Source organism: Nannobrachium achirus (assembly GCF_963921795.1).
Source record: "Nannobrachium achirus genome assembly, chromosome: 3".
NCBI classification, from domain to species: Eukaryota; Metazoa; Chordata; class Actinopteri; order Myctophiformes; family Myctophidae; genus Nannobrachium; species Nannobrachium achirus.
In genome coordinates this window covers 60,351,151-60,372,241 of record NC_137812.1, presented here as the reverse complement: position 1 = coordinate 60,372,241, position 21,091 = coordinate 60,351,151, and the positions used below count along the sequence as shown (strand labels likewise).

General features: G+C 42.1%; 1 protein-coding gene across 1 annotated transcript in view; it reads left to right on the top strand.

The window, feature by feature from the left end:
* LOC308281604 (lysyl oxidase homolog 4-like) overlaps nucleotides 1-16,033 on the top strand; it is a gene marked incomplete at both ends in the record, with an annotated part of 41,297 nt that extends 25,264 nt beyond the window's left edge. Inside the window, 7 exons of the mRNA XM_080721830.1 lie at nucleotides 74-241; nucleotides 4,095-4,257; nucleotides 6,052-6,295; nucleotides 9,394-9,509; nucleotides 10,132-10,268; nucleotides 14,823-14,934; nucleotides 15,963-16,033. Of these exons, the coding sequence (XP_080577956.1) occupies nucleotides 74-241; nucleotides 4,095-4,257; nucleotides 6,052-6,295; nucleotides 9,394-9,509; nucleotides 10,132-10,268; nucleotides 14,823-14,934; nucleotides 15,963-16,033 (1,011 nt within the window). The remainder of the gene's footprint in view (nucleotides 1-73; nucleotides 242-4,094; nucleotides 4,258-6,051; nucleotides 6,296-9,393; nucleotides 9,510-10,131; nucleotides 10,269-14,822; nucleotides 14,935-15,962) is intronic.
* Nucleotides 16,034-21,091: the final 5,058 nt, after the last annotated feature.

The window sequence follows — 21,091 nt, the reverse complement described above, 5'->3', positions numbered from 1 at the left end:
TGAAAATGCACTGACAGACACACACAAATGGCATCTCTTCATAGCACTGTTTCCCCCTCCCATTCCCCATCAGGTGCGGCTGGCAGGAGGCAGGGAGCAGGCGGAGGGCCGCGTGGAGGTGCTGATGGAGGTGGGGGGAGTGAAGCGCTGGGGGTCCGTCTGCAGTGAGAACTGGGGCATCAACGAGGCCATGGTGGTCTGTCGACAGCTGGGCTTAGGATTCGCTTCCAGAGCTCACCAGGTGAGGGGGTGAGGGAGGGAGGGAGGGAGGGAGGGAGGGATGGGTGCAAGCGATGGATTTTCTGTGTATCTAGTTCAGTGGTTCTCAAACTTTTCAGGCTGTGACCCCCAAAATAAACATATTTGAACTGGGGACTCCCACCCTGACAAGCACTTGGAATTGTAGGTATTACATTTAATGTGACTCGGTTCCACAGATAAATATTGTGCAAATAGTGTTGCGCACAATGTTCGCCTCTTGCTTACTTAATATTTGACAGTTTGGCCAGTTTGGTATTTAAACAGTCTTGAAAGTCCTTAAATTGTCACTTTAGAAATGTGCAGAAACCATTGTATACACTTATACTGTGGGTTGGTTTGTTTACCATTGAGTGAGCTGAATAAGAAAAAACTCCACGCACGTCTTCAAATGCACAAGGGGATTTAATAGGGAATTACAACGTTTCGGTCGTATTTATACCATTGAGTGAGAAAACAATTACATTAAGCTAATCATCTGGGGACCCCACAAAATAATTTGGGGACCCCACTTGGGGTCCCGACCCCAAGTTTGAGAACCACTGATCTAGTTTAATGAGGCACTACACTGTCTATCTGCATTCTATAATGCGTGTGTGATAATTACCTAAATTCTAAATTGTAATTGTAGGGGAGTGAGGTGATGAAACTGTGGTATATTTTGTCCCTACTCTTATCTCTGGCACCGTTGCCCCTATCCATGCCAAACTTTGCACACACACTCCATGGCTGCCAAACCACAACCCCCGCCCCTGATTTCTTATATGCCCCTCTTCTGGCGCCACAATGAGGTTGCTTTTTGCAGACACCATATCTCCGGCACCGTTGCCCCTATCCATGCCAAACTTTGCACACAAACCCCATGGCTGGCAAACCACAACCTCTGCCCCCTGATTTCTCACATGCCCCTCTTCTAGCGCCACCATGACGCTGTCGCTGTGTGTAAACATGTGACCTGACGGTCGCTTATACCCCCCGATTAGGGAGTCTTACTGGTTACATTTTTACATTATGATATTATCAAACATCAATATCAAACATGTCAGAGAGTCAAATATTTATTTTGCTATTTGACCACAGAAGCAAGGGTAGAAACATGGGCACCAACCAATATTGGTGCATACCACATACTAGGGAGCATACCACATACTAGGCTATGATGCCTGCTGGCGTCGCCGGTTCGATTCCCGATCCGGACGACCTTTGCCACATGTCATTTCCCATCTCTCTCCCCACTTCCCGTCAGTCTACTGTACTATCAAATAAAGGAATAAAAAGCCCAAAAAACACATCTTAAAAAAAACTTGAAGTAACAACATTGGACAACGCATGTTAGGGCGTTGGAAGGTCGGAAAAAAAAAGTCATTGATGTGTTTGACACTGGAGTTTATTGCTTCAGAATCAACAATATTATCATATTGTTGGTTTCTGTCAGCTTTCTCCCTTTGTTCTCCCTCCGTCGGCCATTCTCTCTCTCTCACTCTTCCTTCCCCTCCGTCACGTTCTCTCTGCTGCGCTGCTGTTTGTGTGCCTCTGCTGTGTTATTACCGAGGCCTGAGGTAATTACAGGCTTCTCAAACGTCCACTTCCAGCAGAACCAAAATAAGAAAGGGAAAGCGAGGCGAGTAGAGACGGGGGGGAAAAGGGAGACTTTCGGCGAGCAAACAATCTCAAAATAGACCGTGTGCTTGGAAAGGGCAGTGTGAGAGTATTGTGTACTGTATGCCTTGAGGGGGAGTTAGCGGGGACCTTTCACAGGGAATTTTAAAATGTTGAGATGGTTCAAGGTTCAAAGTTACCAGGGGTGTAAAGTAACGAAGTAGATTTACCTAAGTACTACTTAAAGGGGGCCTGTCACCTAAAGGGTTACTGTCACTTTAAGAATTATCATAAAAACAAGTTAATATTTTTATGATGTCATTGTGGGGATGCGCAATTATAAGCTAATCAAATTTATTGTCTGTATAGCCTGACTGTATGACTACTTACTGTACTGGTCAGCTGTTGTTGGGGGGTGAGGGGCAGATTACACTGTGACATGAGCTTCAGACTGTTTCAGACCGTTTTCAGAGAAGCTCATGTCACAGTGTAATCTGCCCCTCAACCCCTTTAGGTGACAGTACCCCTTTAAGTACTGTAAGTACTTTAAGTACAGTTTTGAGGTAACTGTACTTTACTTGAGTATTTCCAATTTCCTTTACTTTTACTTCTACTCCACTCTATGGGTGCCATCACACCAAAATACCTGTGAGAGTGGAATCCGTGTTCTGCCAATGCATTTCAATGAGAGTGAAGCGGTTTCCGGTTTCATGCCAGCAGAGGATTTCTGCAAAAAACGCTCCCTTATCATTGAAATGCATTGACGGAACGCGGATTCCACTCTCATAGGTATTTTGGTGTGAGGGCACCCTATCTCGGGTTTTGCTCCACTACAATTATTTGAAACCTTTAGTTGCTAGTTACTCTACAGATATAAATTATAACATTATAAAACGTACATAAACCACTTTAGCCCTATTTTATACCTTGGCTATTTGAAAATAGCCGATCTACATGCTCACAACGATGCGATGCGTTGTGAGCTTGTAGATCTGCTATTTTCAAACATTTTGTACTTTTACTTTCGTTACTTTAAGTACTTTTTGATGCCAATACCTTCGTACTTTTACTCAAGTACATTCTGAATTCTGGACTTTTACTTGTAACAGAGTATTTCTACCTTGCAGTATTGATACTTTTATTTAAGTAAAAAATATGAGTACTTTTTCCACCACAGAAAGTTACTTTATGTGCCTCTTAGGGACATTTATCATCACATGGGCTACCACATGAAAATACACACAATTATATTGCATAACAGACATAACTTGTGTTAAAAACAAGTACGGTACATATGAATGCATTCAAGTACAGCCCCTCATTTAACACCCGTCTAGTTTAGAAGATTCACTTAAAGGGATGAAAGGGCGTTTAGACCTATATTTAGGTATCTTTCCCTGTATTTAAATAAAACCTGATGGACAAATTCCATATTCTCAGTACAGGACATATAACTACAGTATAAGGGGCAGCGATCGTTTTCCTTGCCTGTTTAACTAATGTCTTTTTGAGCATTTGGACAAAGAGTGATCATGTGCACTAAACCACTTTAAACCTGGCATCTCTATGTCATGGTCTGGTGCAAATTGTCAATAAGTGTGAATGTGATAGGTTTTCACCTTCACCTCCTGCATTGTTTCCAGTGGTGGAAACTAAAGTGTTTTTTTTAGGCCAAATTGTCAATATCTTTGTACTTTTACTCAAGTAAATTTCTAATTCTGGACAGAGTATTTATGCATGGCAGTATTGATACTTTTACTTGTAAAACAAGTAAAAACATTTGAGTACTTTTTCCACCACTGGATGTTTCCAACGTCAGCCTGACTGTGTGGGTGTCTCTCGGTGCAGTAGACTTGGTACTGACTAGGGATGAGACGATAAGCGATATTATCGTTTATCATGATAAAAAAAAAAACACTCACGGTAATCGTGGAGATTTAATTTATCGTGAAAAAGTCATGCACTGGGATCAATTTACCTTTTTATTTGCTGAGCTGCATATCCGGGACCTTTTTTTCACTCTCTACCAAACCTCTTTGCCAAAAAATAGCCGATCTACAAGCTCACAACGCGTTGTGAGCTTGTAGATCGGCTATTTTTTGGCAAATGTTCCGCCCCAGGATAATAGATGTTGGGGTTATTTTGATTATCACGATTTCTTTGGCCACAATAATCGTGATATGACATTGTCATATGGTCCCATCTCTAGTACTGACTGTGTGGGTGTCTCTGTGCAGGAGACCTGGTACTGGCCCGGCAATCCAGATGCTGCTGATCTGCTCCTCAGTGGGACCCACTGCATTGGTACAGAGTTGTCCATCCAACAGTGTCGCCGCAACACCAACCTTTACTGCCCCAGAGGAGGAGAGGGCAGGGCCGCCGGAGTCACCTGTGTGGAGAGTGAGTGTCGTGTGTGTGCACCCAAACATTTGCCTTTCTCCTAGCATGTGCTTTTTTTGTTGTCACTAGTCAGTGAAGTCTCCGCCTCAGAAGCTCCAAAGTGAAGGGAATCCTAACATTTACGTTTATTATAAATGTTCAGCAAACATTTTAACATGACATTCACATTAAGGCTGGGCAATATATCGGAAATTATCTATATCGAGGTATCAACATGCAAGGTATACATATCGACGAAGACAGCTTGAAATGAGGTATTGGTGTATGTGTCAAATTAACAGACACACTATGTATGCATGTAGCACATGTAAAAAAGCAGTCCATCTGTAACCAGGTGTGGTTATTTCAATAAAACCTACCTAACCCTTCTGTGTGTACTGTGCAGTGTCCATGCATGGATATGCTATTCTGGGTTAGGCAGGCAGTGGACCTAAAGCAGAAAACATAAAAAAATATATAATGCTGTTGTTTTTACTAATATCGCGAGTAATATCGATATCGAGGTATTCAACAATGTTATCAAATATCAAGGGTTTTCCTAATATCGGCAGCCTTAATTCACATGCATTATATGACGTTGATCCCATGAACCCTAGTGCAGATCTCGACAATGCAGCTGGTAAAGATGTCCACACTCATAAACTCAACACCAGCAAACAAGTTAAACAAGCAGACATGTTATATTCAAATATACTGTAGGAGGCGGCAGTGTTATAGTGTCATTGAGAGTCCCAACTGCTCCCAATGCTGCTGCCCTGGCATGGTTTCCTCCACTGTCGCTGTGTGAATGTAACACACATTGTAAAGCACTTTGGAGAAAGGCACTACAGAAATGCACCAATTTCCATTTATATTCATATCCACATGTATATCTGTTGAACAGTCGGGTCCAGTAAGGGCCAATTCGTATAGCCTGGCATGGCCAGACTAATATCACTGCATAGATATTAGTCTGAAATCTCTACTCTGTGTGGAGTAGTCCAATGGGGATAAATAAATAAAATGCCTCTGTTGATAAACTCGCAACATATTTGCATACTGGGCCCTGGTTGGTGCCCCACAACTTCGGTGGCAGGGAAATCCAGTCCCAACCGATCGGGCCAGACCACTTTTTTTTCTTACACTCTCTTAGTATATGGAGTGTACCTGAGTACTTTGTGATCCTGACCTGAACGAACCCCTTCAACGTTCAGCCCAATGCAGCTCTTAAAGGCATCTAGAGATCGTTATGCATTAACAAAAAATTTATTCATACATCCCTAATTATCTCTTTTTTGTATAAATACTAGGGATGGGACGATATGAACACTTCATATCACGATTATTGTGACAAAAGAAATCGCGATTTACGATATTTTCACGATAATCAAAATACATTATCCTGGGGCGGAACATTTGCCAAAAAATAGCCGATCTACAAGCTCACAACGCATCACAAATGTGACGCGTTGTGAGCTTGTAGATCGGCAATTTTTTGGCAAAGACATTTGATAGAGTGAAAAAAGACTGTATCAAGTAAGTATATTATAGTGCCCTTTACCAATTATTGAGGGTTTAAGTGGTACCAGCTCGGCAAATAAAAGGTGAATTGATCCCAGTGCACGACGGAGGACGATATCACGATAAATTAAATCTCCACAATACAATTATCGTGAGTGTTTTTTATCACGATAAACGACAATATCGCGTATCCTCCCATCCCTAATAAATACTACATAAAAGTGGTTAGATAAGTAGTACAGATATTCTGTACTATTTATCCGTGTTAACCCCCGATCCCTTGACCTCTTGCAGCTGCCCCTGACCTGGTCTTGGACGCGCAGCTGGTCCAGGAGTCTGCCTACCTGGAGGACCGTCCCCTCCACCTGCTGACCTGTGCCAACGAGGAGAACTGTCTGTCGTCGTCCGCCGCCAGGATGAACTGGCCCTACGGCCACCGCCGCCTCCTGCGCTTCTCCTCCCGCATCATGAACATGGGCCGCGCCGACTTCAGACCCAGGGCCTCGAGAGAGAGCTGGACATGGCACGCATGTCACAGGTACACTGACACTAGAGGGAAAAGTACTCGCATGTTTTGCTTAAAGTGCCGGTGACACGCCCCACGCAACCATGGTTTTCCCGGTGAACCTGAGCGCAACGGTGGGGGCCAATGGGCAAGGAGGGTTGCGAGCTTATGAGAAACAACTAAAATAAGACCTTAAAACCTGGCGAAAACAGTTGCGTGCCTTAGCGCAAGATGACGATAAAAGAAATCATTAAATGGAAAACATTAAATTAACTTCTGAAAAGCCTACTAGGCTTTTAAACCTAAACAGCTGCGTGCATTTGCGCAAGATAGATGAGGATAAAGGAAATCATTAAATGGAAAACATCAAATTCACTTCTGAAAAGGCTTCTAAGCCTACACTAGCCTACAAGTAAAACTAGTGGAACTGCGATCTTTCCACACGTGAATAATTGTGGTTGTAAACAATAACACAAACAATATAAATCCTTAAGAAGAGGTTATCTTCATGGCCCCAAATAACTTTTAAATATCTTGCAATTGGCGACGAGTCTCTTACGAAATCGGCAAGAGTGGCTCTCATTTCATAAAGCTATATAACCTCTCCATCATCGGCAATAGTCAGTGGTGTGTTCCCCACACTCCCGCGTCTCCACCGTTGCGCTCAGGTTCACTTGACTTTTTGACTTTTAACAACGCCAGGTTCGGTGTAACCACAGCGCTAAATCAAACAGTCCAAATACTGTCCCACAGCATGCAAATACAAAGAAGGGCCATGAAATAATGAATGATTTAAAGACGTTTTAGAATGGCATGAAACACCTACAGTACGTACATTGCTCACAAAAAGGCGTAATATTCAGGAGACACATTAAATGAAATGGAGACATCAAATAAACAATTGAAAGTGCAGCAAGCGACCCAAGTTGACGGGGGTGGTATGGGCTGGGGATTTGGTTCCAGACGAGTAGGTTTAAAGTATGTTGGACAAATGGGAATTTCAGTCTGTTAGATTCGACTTGGTTACAGATGAGTAGCTTTAGAGTATTTGGACTGTTTGATTTAGCGCTGTGGTTACACCGAACCTGGCGTTGTTAAAAGTCAAAAAAGTCAAACTCAAAGTGAAGGGTTTCATCCTAAAAATGCCATAGATCCACTTTGAGAAACATTGCTTAGCGACTTTCATCAATCAATGTTCCGCAGCACAGATGATTATATTGTCAAACATAAGACCAACTGTTACTATTTTGTAAGCAAAGATTTACAGATGACTCATAAAGTAGCTTTCATGTCAGACATTATTTTGTGGGCATCTATTTTTCACAAGTGGTGGATATTATTAGACTAAAAGTGGGCTCTAAGAACAAAACATTGCTATTCTTGAAAGTACTGTAATGTTCTTTGGTTAGTACTGTTTATCGTCGTTGTCAGGCAGAAACCTTGTATCTCCTAGTTTCAAATGTGTACCTTCTTTTGTAAAGCCCTGCTTCATCATACAAGGCCGTCGCACAAAAGTAGTGAAAACAGCAGATCTACAAGCACAACGCCTCGCGCCGCGAGGCGTTGTGTGCTTGTAGATCGGCGGTTTTCACTAGTTTAGTTCATTTTTTAAATGATAAATACAAAACGAACGCTTTTGGACATAAAAGGTTTCCACCCGACAACGACGATATAGTAGGTTAACCATTTTCAAACCGACATTCCCATTTGGGCATGTCAATATGTCAAAATATTTGAACTTTCAAAAAGAAAAGTCAAGTTCAAAATGCGTCACTAGGCGATTATGTTGTGAGCCTGTTGATTGGCTAAGTATACAGTATAGGGTTTAAGTGGTTAACAGCATAGGGAAAGTACATTGCTATACATGAGGAGATCTGTACGGTATGTAATCAAACTCCTGACACGCAGATGTCTGTAATTTAACTGAGATAAATTGGTCCCCTCATCCACCAAAAACAACGGCTTACAATAAACCGTCTTTTCGCTGGTCACCCAGTTGTTACCGTCATCACAGTCATGACAGCCATGACAGCATATGGGTTCAAACTGGTGTGGCTGATCTTATCAAAGTGGGTTCTGTGGTTCTGCGTCCCAAAAGGAGCAGCAGAGTTCGGCGTTCAGAGCACTCCTCCCCACAACGCTATCGCCACCTCCTTAAACAAATACACGGTTTGACTTTCACTTTATTGCTGCCCTTGTCCATCTGGCGCCCTCGCAACGGTAGCAAGAATTATGGATGTCATATGTACTGTATGTACAGTACACATATTCTGGGCTTTTGTGGTTTTGGGGCCAGAGTCAATTGTTATTCCTAATTTCCTATGGGAATCATTCAAGAAAAAGAAAATGGGAAAAGGAACAGTAAAACAGCCATAACCACTGTCTAATGATTCAGTCAATGGGGAATATACTTACTAGTTACTTTGACCACTTCTTTCTGACATATGCTTTCATATCCTTTCCCTCTATCTTTATCGCGAGGAGCTCAATCGGCTGAGGTTTTGGACAAGGTTGACGCCCCCCTAGGCTCGTGATGCAGAAGGGAGAGGGAGACTGGGAGACCTCTTGTCTTGTGTCAAGCGCCTCTCTGCTGAAAGCACAGTGGTAGCGGGCGACGTGAAAATAAAAAGAACACTTCTTTGGTATTGTCCCCCTTTTTTCCTGCATAGTACTGCGTTTCATTTGTCATTGTCATTCTATGTTAAATGCGCGTCTCCGGCTCCGAAGAAATCACATTGGTAGCGAGCGATTTGTAAAAAAATTTACTTCTTTTGTATTTTCCCCCTTTTTTCCTGCATAGTAGGCCTACTGCATTTTATTTGTCTGTCATTCTATGCGCATCTCCGCTGAAAGTACAGTGGAAGTGGGTGACATGTAAATAAAAAAAGAAACATTTCTTTGGGTATCTTATGAAAATGTTGCTACACTCAATGTTCCCTGCCATGAAGCTTCAGCATAGAAGCCGCAAGTGGGCGTCAACCTTGTCCAAAACCTCAGCCGATTGAGCTCCTCGCATCTTTATCACATTGCTCTCTTCTCTCTTTGCTGCTCTATCCTGTCCTGTCCTGTCCTGTCCTATCCCACCCCGTTGTCATGTCCCCATCTCATCCTCTCCTGCCATTTCCTCTCAGGCATTACCACAGCATTGAGGTCTTCACCCATTATGACCTTCTAACCTTGAATGGAACCAGGGTGGCTGAAGGTCACAAAGCCAGTTTCTGTCTGGAGGATACCTACTGCCCTGATGGTAAACGTTCATTCAATTATACATGTTTTTTTATCTATCCTTTATTTATCTGAAGAGTGATTTGAACCACTTTAGACAATAATCACATACAAATCATACACACAAATAAATGCAATGCCAAGTCAACCTTACCTATATCTATATATATATAACTTATATCTATATCTAATCTATATCTACTGCATAGTACTGTGTTCTATCCGTCTTTCATTCAATGTTATATAAGATACTTCAGTGGTTTCCTATGGAAATAAGCTTAGTCTTTTCTAGGATCTCCTTTTAGTAGACCTTGTACCAGTGAACTGTACCGTCGTGAAACTGTACCTTTTCCTATGCAAACTTCTAATCAAATCAAACCACCACACGTAAGCACAGGCATGTCCCTGGTGAGTCTCAAGACAAGAGCCTTCATTTTTTAATTCACAAAGAGATGCCACACTGTCTGTTTTAAATGACATTACAACAGGGTCCTTTGCAGTGGCAGAAAATGGAATCTCTTCTTATTTCACTTTATTCTTGAAGAAAACAAAAACTATAGAAACATATTACCCATCAAGCCTTAACGATTAGCTAAATCACAGTCTTCCAAGGTAAAAGTATCTGTTGTTGTTTGTTCTTCAAGGACTAAGTAAGAGGTATTCCTGCTACAACATGGGGGAGCAGGGCATCTCAGTGGGCTGCTGGGATACCTACCGCCATGACATCGACTGCCAGTGGGTTGACATCACAGACATACGCCCCGGTGAATACATCTTCCAGGTGAGCTGGCGGGGGTTAAAGACTGATTTGCAGTACGACAGTCTGACGTGTTGTGAGCTTGTAGATGTGCAATTTGCAGCACATGACACCATCGTACAACAGAGTGTAAATTAACCACTTGAGCCCTATATACGTACTTCATCGCGACAAATAGTGTAAATAGCCAATCAACAGTTTCACAGGTCAGCTTGTACATCGTCTATCTGAAAACATTTTAAGACATTTCTTTTTGAAAAATCTACATTTTTGACACTAAAATAGTGACTCCAGGATTAATTCGGTAAACCTTAATTACTGAATCCTTGTGCAAAGCAACAATGTATTTGAAACCAAAATTAATTCCTCAAAGGCAATTCTGAAGTCAGCCATAATAAGTATTTAGTTAAAGTGCTGCTTATTCTGTCACAAGCTACTTAACAAAAAACGTTAATGATAAGAAGTTAAATAAACTCATCAAGGTGAAATAACGTCCACTATTTAAGAAGGGCGGCTGCGTCTTAAATTAACCGTGAAATGCTTTTAAAGCCAAGAAGGTGCAAAAAAATCACAAAAAGGGAGCAAAAACAAAGGTTAGCGTTGCACCATTTCGAAACGAACACAAGATAAAAAGCAATGATAGAGACTGTAATTTCAGCTAAATGGGTCTTGGCTGGGCCTGCAGGCGTTTACGTGTATGTATGTAGTTTACGGGTGTGTGCATATTTAAGAACAGGGGATTTAACCTGCATTTATAGCGAAAGTAGACCTACCATTAGTCCAGCAGTTCAGAGAAAGGGCTGACTTATTGACAGTGGAAAGAAACCTGTCAGCATTTCCCAGTCATATAGAACAGTATGGTTCTCAAATAGTTTTACGCCAAGGACCCCCAAATTGATTGATATTTGGCCGCAGACCCCCGTCTGAAATGATTTTGTGCGATTCCTGTGCCAGGGACCCCCATAACAGAAGACTTTCAAACTATTTCAAGCCTGGGCTGATCTAATGATCTCACTCACAACTTCCAACTATTCGAAAATATCCAATCTGCAAGCACACAACTGAGCGTGTAGGGTTAAAAATGCTTAAACTGATTCTGATGATATAGAATGCATGTGGAAGGGTTTGTTAGAGCAGTGGTTCTCAACCTTTTCAGGCCTCGACCCCCCAAAATAATCATATTTTAACTGGGCACCCTAAGAGTTGATGTACTTAGATTTAGTATAACAAATTGTGAAAATAGCAGATCTACATCTGCTTAAACTGATTTTGATGATATAGAATGCATGTGGAAGGGATTGTTAGAGCAGTGGATCTCAACCTTTTCAGGTCGTTGCGAGGCGTTGTGAGCATGTAGATCGGCTATTTTCAAAGTTTCCGCCCCTAATATTTGACAATTTGGCCAATGTTTGATTTGTCATTTTAGAGTTATTAAAAAGTCCTTACATTGTCACCTTAGATACCCTCTATAAACTTAAACCGTGTGTTGGGTTGTTTACTGGTGAGAGAAAAAACAATGCTGCACATTAAGTTAATCATCTGGGGGACCCCCTGGTGTCCCCGACCCACAGGTTGAGAACCACTGTGTTAGAGAGGCTCAGGTCGGCTGCCCGGCGGTTGAAACGTCCACTGTGCTTTCTCCTCAAAGCCGCTCTATTTCACTCTGCTCAAATCTTCACGTCACATCTGCTGTGTCACAGAGCTGCGTGTCCCCTCTCCACCCACCGCTGTGTTCTATTTGTGTTCTGATAATATGATGATGTTGTTCACCACCCCTCATAACGTTATATATACACAACGGTTTATGCAGTATATATAGAAGTTTTATTTGTGTGCGCGTGCGCGCGTGCACGTCTGTGTGTTTTGCAAGAATGTAACTCTCAGTGCTAAGCTAGCATTGAGGATTCTGCAGGGTACACGTGCATTTGCATGCACGTGCATAATTCGTCACTGTCTGGCCAAAACCTCTTATCTCCATTTTTGAGGTTTTAGATTATTTGGCATAAATCAGGGCTATTGAACACCCTTTACATCTGAGTGTTGGTTAAAACAATATTGAACCAATGGAAAATAGTAAAAAGCCCTTCGGTCAAAACCTCATAACTCCACAATGTTCATTTTCCCGAAAATGAACATTTTGGAGTTAGGAGGTTTCGGCCCGACAGCAGAGATATACAGTACGTGTGTGAGCGCTCCATCAGGACTATATAGGGCTCCAGTGAAACATGCTGAGTCATGTCCCAGGAGACAATCACATGCATGTCAAAAAACCAGTGATCCCTTGTTGCTGTGGCAACCGTTTGCTCCGACACCCTTTTGTGGTCGCGGTGGAAAATGTGGTGCAACAGTAGTTAAGTTGGTCATAAATTTGCATTAGAAGTGTGCGATTGAGGGGAGGGAGAGTGCATGTCTGGTGGAAAAAGTACTCAAATGTTTTACTTAAGTAAAAGTATCAATACTGCAATGTAGAAATACTCTGTTAGGGTTAGGGTTAGGGTTAGTATAGGCTAAGTAAAAGTCTGGAATTTGAAATGTACTTGAGTAAAAGTACGAAAGTATTGGCTTCAAAATATACTTACTACCATTAGTAAAAGTAGAAAATGTTTGAAACTAGCAGATCTACAAGCTTGTAGATCGGCTATTTTCATATAGCCAAGGCATAAAATAGGGCTAATGTGGTTTCTGTATGTTTTATAATATTACAATGTATCCACGAGTTTCCAACGCCCCATAGTGCATTGCGCAGACGTCTGCACCGAGCTTCCGGCGCCGATTTACAAGCTCACAACGGGTTGCATCTGCGACGCGAGCTTGTATGTCTGCTGTTAAACCCGGAAGTTTGGTCCCGATAGTCTCCAGTAAACTCCCGCGGAAACTTGTGGATATCTGCAAAGTAACTAGTAACTCAAGTTTTCAAATACATGTAGTGGTGCAAAAGTACAACATTTGAATCCGAGATGTAGTGGAGTAGAAGTAAAAGTATTGGAAGTTGAAATGTACAAATGTACAAATGTAAGTAAATGTATTTAGTTACTTTACGCCACTGGCGTGTCTTTCGTGCAAACCGGGCGTCTCTCTTTGTCTCCGTGCCAAGAAGAAACGTGGGGCAGCAGCCATTTTTAGGTGCCGCGCATTTAAACCAGTGAGTCACGTCCACCTCAAGCTTGATTGCCCCTGATTGCGCCGTCATTTTAAACATCAGCGACGCGACCTCACAGCGTTTTTTATATGACAGTGACAAGCTTTCATTGTGCTGTAAAAAGAGACTGCAGGCCTTTTTGTTTCAGATTATTGCCTGAAACGTTATAGCGGGCATCTTACTGGAACCCAGTTAATATTGTGCTTTTAACACCGGGACAATAAAACTAAGCGCCAAAAAAATCATGGGGTCCCTCTAAACACACTGTGCGGACACGAAGCTGACCGACACAAATTGGCCAGAAAACATGATGAAATGAAAAAAGATGATAATTATGAATATTTTAACGACTTAACTCTCTCTCTCTATAAATATGACCAGAACCGCAGAATTCATATATGGAAAATGAAAGACAGTAGCTTTATTGAAAAATGTGGTCAGGTTATCTGTTTGATGTGTATATCAGGAAAAAGCATTTACGTGTGTGTGTGTGTGTGTGTGTGTGTGTGTGTGTGTGTGCGTGCGTGCGTGCGTGTGTTTTTATGTACGACAGACAGACAGTGTGGAAAACAAGCAAACATAGCAACCAACCATCGGCCATGACTACATTGCAATCATAGGCTGGAACAAAACAAAAGAAAAGTGTCCCCCAACCCCCCACGTCTCTCTAGGAGAAAGGATAGGATTAGACAGTGATGTCATGTCATTCCAGAACACCCACCACCCCCCAACACACACAATGTCTTACACAACCCATGCGGTGGCTTCTAAGCTTGTCACATGGCTAGCTGGTTCCTCGCTTGTAATTCAGAAGGACTGTTTAGAACAGTGTTTCTCAAACTTTAAAATGTCAAGGTCTCCCCTTAACTCTGGCAGTGTACAAATGGAACCAAATGGACCCGTTAGGGTGCATTTGGTTCCATTTGTACACTGTCAGAGTTACAGACTTGTACGGGTCAATTTAGACCCCCATAAAGGAACCCACAGAGTCCCTGGAATCCACTTTGAGAACCACTGGTTTAGAATCTAGCTTCGTTTCTCATGACGTTGCCAAGGGGAACGGTACATTCTCCATCAGTGAGCTCTGTTGACTGTTAATTCCAGGTTTGTGGAGGACCATACTGAGCACCTGTTTCTGAATAAAATAGAAGAGAAGAATAATTCGACAAATCACTTCTCAGTCATGAACATTATATGAATCATCATAAGTAATCTTTCTTTATCATCATTGATATAATCATTCTTTGTTTATGTAAATAGCATACATTGGAATTGGATCTGCTGGGATGCTGGCATGCTGTAGGTCACATACATAAACAACACTAATATAAAAGCGGTATAAGGAAAATAAAAGTCAGAATGAGGTGTGTGTGGAGTGTGCGCAAGACAATTGATCTATGCATCCTGTGTCTAACATCTTGCTATGTGTCTCTATGCAGGTGGAGGTGAACCCATCCTTGGACATGGCCGAGTCAGATTTCCATAACAATGTTGTGCGATGCCGGTGCAAATACGACGGAGCGCGAGTCTTCATGTTCGGCTGCCACGCAGGTACAAAGACCCATGTCATCTCTGTTTCTAAAAACCACTCCAAATTCGGGCTAGTCCCAGTTGGGCGGTGTCCCAGTTGGGCGAACAGACTGTAAAGCAAGCGATCTTCATCCCATTCATGCGTTTATCGTGCGCTTGCCCAGGCCTTACGGCCTGGGCATAAATATAACGATTGCATTCACCACGGCTTCGTAACTCGCGCGGCGCTCCGCTTGCAATGTCGTGGACAATAATTACAGTCTGTTCGCCCAACTGGGATTTTCCCTCCAAATTCCACTGTGTCTTGTCTGCTCAGCTGAACCATCTCTAGGGCTGTTACGATTAGGACATTTTACGATTAATTGTCACTCTAATAATTGCGATTAATTACATTTCTGTTTGGCTTGTAGGCTTTGAAATTGGACATGGCAATCATGACACATAACTTAAATATACAAAGAAATTACTGACATATTTGACAATTTTATACTTAAAAAAGAACATCCATCCATCTTCAACCGCTTATCCGGAATCGGGTCGTGGGAGTAACTGAGATTTCCAGATTTCCTTATCCCCAGCAACTTTCTCCACTCCCTCAGGGAGTATACCGAGGCGTTCCCAAGCCAGTTTGGAGATATAATCCTTCCATCTGGTCTTTGGTCTGCCACGGGGTCTCCTCCCAGTGGGACGTGCATCGAGGACCTTCCTAGGAAGGCGCTCGGGGGGCATCCGTAGTAGATGCCCGAACCACCTAAGCTGATTCCTTTCCAAGTGTAGGAGCAGCGGTTCTACTCCAAGTCCCTCTCGGGTGACTGAGAGGGACTGATTGTGGAAATAGCCGATCTACAAGCTCACAGCGCGTCGCATGGCGACGCGTTGCGAGCTTGTAGATCGGCTATTTCCACTACTTTTTGAAAGTGTAACTATATTAATATTTCTCAACATGGAAACGATTATGACGATTATGCAAAATAATTGCGATTAGACGATTATGTCATAATCGTGACAGCCCTAACCGTCCCATTATCTCTCTCCATCCACTCCATCAGGTGATGCTTACAGCGCTGAGGTGGAGGACCTGTTCGAGCACCGGCGCCAGATCTCCAATAACTTCCTCTGAATGGAAAAACACACTGAGTCAGAACTCAGAGCAACTTAACATCTGAACAAGCCCTCGTCACCCCTCAGCCAATCAGGAGGACGTACTTTCAAGCACAAGGACTATTCCAAGAAATGAGGAAGGAACATCAAAAAGACTTTCAAGGCGTCTGCCTTGTCCTGCTTTGAACATTTGGTAACAGTAGATGGGGGAAAATGGGGTTGAGCGGTTGGGGAATGGGAACGAATACGGGAAGGACACTGAGGGATTTCATGAATACGTTTTAAAAACACAGATCAGATCACAACCATCTACTGTTTCTGTTAGAAAGATTCGGAGAGAGAGAGAGGGATGATGTATGTAGAAATAGGAGACAAACAAACAAAGGAGACTGACCACAAAAGGACTTACAGGAAGTGGTCAAAAGCATCGGACGTCACCATGGTAACAAAACCTAGTAGTAGTTTACAGTTTTAGAATGTTTTATTTTTGAATTTTACTTTTTATTTCTGAACCCCGTTTTAATTAGAATGTTTTATTTTTAATTTTACTTTTTTATTTCTGAACCCTGTTTTAATTTCCCTTGATTTAAGTGTAACCACAGTTATAAAGTAACGACATGAAGGCACATGAGTACAATACAATACAAGCCATATGTTTACAGTACCGTACATGCCATCCATTGAAAGCTTAATTTACAGTGTACTCCATTGCACAACAATGCTTGCTGGTTTCGGCAAGCATTGTAGGCCTACCACAGAGTATAAATTAGGCTTAATAAAGACACTTTCTAGACTATACAAACTCTCAGTTTCACTTGTTTTTAGACTGTACTTCCTGTGCTTTCACTGTTCATTTTACAAATGCAGTGCTGTATTTACTGTAAAGGAAACTGTGTGCTTTATTTTCAAAGAATTGAGACTTGATAGTGTTTCATGGTGCTACTTGGCTTCATTTGAATAAATATTGTAATGTATTGCAAATGTATTGTCATGTACAGTTTTATATGACCTCTTTAGGCCAATAATTTATACAGAATTTCATGTACATCTTTGACTTGATACATAGCTGTGTTTTGTACTGTTAATTTTATTATGGCAAATATTTTTGTTTGTTCTTTATCTGTCATACATCAACAACTTTAGATGAGATCTGGTTGTACCACCGTGTTGAGCCTTCAACACTACTTTGCAATGGTAGAGAAAGAATAAACATCAGATTGTCAAACGATATTATATTTGGGGCATGGTTATTTGACTGTATAGTGTTTGAGGTAGCACCGTAGGGTGGAAAAAAAGTCTGTTTTGGTTTCTTCCGTCAGTCTTTTTGAAAGAGAAATAGCTAGGGAAAGGTTATTTAAAGAGGTGGTGCCATAGTTTTGTACTTTTTCTGTTTTGTATGAGTCTATGGAGTTAACATTACTCTAATAGACCCCCAGGTGTGGTTATAATATGAAAATATGTCTTCTCTGTGTAACTTCAGCTGGGTCACCATAAAACATAATTTTAACACTTTCTGTACACTTCTTTGGAAAAATCTTCCTCCTAGTATAATCATAATACACCTGATCATCATGTTTAAGGGGGGAGAAAATCATGGCACCCCATCTTTATCTGAACAGTAAAAAGAATACTATGGAATTAAATCATGGTTTTACCTATCGCAAGTGGACACATTGTTTTAGACATTAACTGCTACAGCATATGGCAGTGTTTCTCAACCTTTTTTCTGCCAGTTTCAAACGTGTATATTTCTTCGCAAAGTAAAGCCCTGCTTCATCATACAAGGTGTCGCACAACAGTAGTGCAAACAGCAGATCTACATAGATCGGCTGTTTTCACTAGTTTAAATCATTTTTAAAATGATAAATACAATACTGGCTTTCAAGCAGTTTCAAGGGGCACACTTAACCCTTCTCAGGGGCACACCAAAGGTCCCCAGGCACAGTGGTTGAGAAACACTGGCATATGGTGGACACTGAGGGCAGTCTAATGCTATCCTTTTTCCCTCAAAATGTTTGCACATTTACTCTACTGGCTTCAATTGGTTCAAAAGGCCATGGTCTTCACCAGCAACTCGCTTCCCCATCCTTTCCTAGGGATCCTGAGCCAACAAGTGTTTTATGGTTATTTCCAACCTCATTCCCACTCTGACGAACACACACAAACACACACCACACTGTGGAAACTCTCACAGCTGCCTGCCGTTGCTAAATAAATGCGTCCACGCTGTAAATATGCTACTTATTTTGGTCTCACCCCCACCCCCCCACCATGTGTGACTTGGAATGGAATGTACAAATTGATATTCACAGACGAGACTAGAGGTAAATGGCAGTGTAAAGATTTGGATTGATCATCTCACTTCCAGAATACCCTAAGGCAGGGGTCTTCAACAGGGGGTCTGGGACCCCTAGGGGGTCTTCAGAGTTACTACAGGGGGTCCTCCAAATATTTGTGTGATAGAAACCTTTTTCTCCTTTTTAACCACTTGAATCCTAGCGTCTGTATTTTGAGAACTTTAGCCAAAAATAGCAGATCTACAAGCTCACAACGCCTCGCGCTGCGAGGCGTTGTGAGCTTGTAGATCGGCTATTTTCGGCAAAGAGGTTTGGTGTAGAGGGGAAAAAGAATGTCAAGTGTATTAAGTATTGATGGTTCAAGTGGTTAAATATCTGAAAACACAAATTGACATGAATCCAAAATACACTGATGATTGCGCTGTCAAACGATGAAACTATATGGAATCTATGAAAAGGTTGTGGGGGTCCCTGCTTCATCTCTCTCTCAACCAAGGGGTCCTTGGCCTGAAAACGTTGAAGACCCCTGCCCTAAGGAAAGGTGACGTCATTTCTTGTTATTTTGAAGCTGCAATCATTGTTATTTTCATGCACAGCAAACCGTTGGCTGAACTCTTGTGTCTCGTTTAAAGGGAACATACAGTATTATCCTGAAACCACTCTGACGCTCCCACTCAAAACAGTATGCATGGTATTCTAACTCAGACACTGAGCATAATTACGCATTTACGCCTGATTTATACTTCAATCATGACAAGATTGGAGATCTGCTATTTTTGTCGAGCCACATCATCTCGCTCTTGCTGCAAAGTATAAATTAAGCTTTCTACTGTACTTCGTAAGCCCAGACATTTTGAATGTAATCCACTCTACCGTGTTTCTTGGCTGTACTGTGAAACAAAGAGAAACTCTAAAACGCTCTAAGAGCGAGCTTTAAAAAGTAACACATAAAGATAATCACATAGGATTGATCATTTAAGAGTGGTGAGATCCCATGCCAGCAGTAGGGATGGGACGATATGAACATTTCATATCACGATTATTGTGACAAAAGAAATCACGATTTTCCAAAAAATAGCAAATCTACAAGCTCGAAGATCGGCTATTTTTTGGCAAAGACATTTGATAGAGTGAAAAAAACCTGTATCAAGTACGTATAAAGAAAGACTGTATCAAGTACGTATATTATAAGTACCTTTTACCAATTATAGAGGGTTTAAGTGGTACCGGATATGCAGCTCGGCAAATAAAAGGTGAATTGATCCCAGTGCATGACGGAGGACGATATCACGATAAATGAAATCTCCACGATACGATTCTCGCTTATCGCCCCATCCCTAGCCAGCACATGGACCACTACAGAACCACCAGAGCTCTTCCTTGTGGCAGGATGTTAGATTTATGATGCCTTCAATTTGAGAATGTGTGTGTGCGTGTGTTTGCGTGTTATCCTAAGCTCCTCAAATATTTCATTTGCTCCGTGACACAGCAGCACCTTGGGGCGGCTCTTCGTTTTGGGCCACGCTGGCACTTGAAACCGCCATTTGCTTGCTTGTGGTTTGTGTCTGTGTACTGGTCTAATGATTGTGTGTGTAGCACCCAGGCAGGCAGCGCTGTGGTACATCACCTCCTCATGAAGCCACAGTAAAGCTTGAGATTATGGGAAGGGCTCAGATCTCACACGATGCTGGTTAAGAGCAGTCAAGACTAAAGAGCAACTCTGGGCGGGAGGTTGGGATGAGGCTGGCTGGCTGGCTGGCTGGCTATTTAGTAGACCTACTAGTTGGTTAGATATGCGTCCACTAGAACCGTGTTTCTCAACCTTTTTTCTGCATGGGCACACTTTTCATGTCCCAAGAATCCATGGGCACACCAACATAATACGGGGGTGTAAATATCGTCACTGTCGGGAAGAAACCTTGTATCTCCAGGTTTCAAATGTGTACGTTTCTTCCCAAAGTAAAGCACTGCTTCATCATACAAGGCTGTCGCACAACAGTAGTGAAAACAGCAGATCTACAAGCACACAACGCCTCGAGGCGCTGTGTGTTTCTAGATCGGCTGTTTTCACTAGTTTAAATCATTTTTTAAATTATAAATACAATACAATACTGGCTTTCAAGCAGTTTTAAGGGGCACACTTGACCCTTCTCAGGGGCACACCAAAGGTCCCCAGGTAGTGGTTGAGAAACACTGCACTAGAACAGTGGTTCTCAACCTGTGGGTTATTTTGAGGGGTCCCCAGATGATTAACTTAATGTGCACCATTGTTTTCTCTCTGAACAGTAAACAAACCAGCTTAATGTTTAAGTGTATACAGGGTATCTGCACATTTCTAAAGTCACAGTTTAAGGACCTTTTAATTAAGCTTTAAAATGACAAATTCAACATTGTCATTGGCCAAATTGTCAAATATTAGAGGCAGACAATTTTAAAATAGCCGCTCACATGTTGATCTGCTATTTTCACAATAGAACCGGGTTATACAAAATGTAATCAACTCTTAGTGCTCGTCAGGCCGGGGGGTCCCCAGTTAAAATCTCATTATTTTGGGGGTCACGGCCTGAAAAGGAAGAGAACCACTGCACTAGAAGGACACTACAGCGTACAGGAAGGTCCACTTCTGTGAAATCAAGGGCTGAACTTGGAAGAGCACATGCTCAGCCTCAGATATTCCTTTGGAAGAATGAGATAAGCTTATGCAACAGAGTTAACCACGTCAGCGTTGAGACCTACCAGCTGGATTTTGTAACTTTTGAATAGACCAGGAGTATTCACAG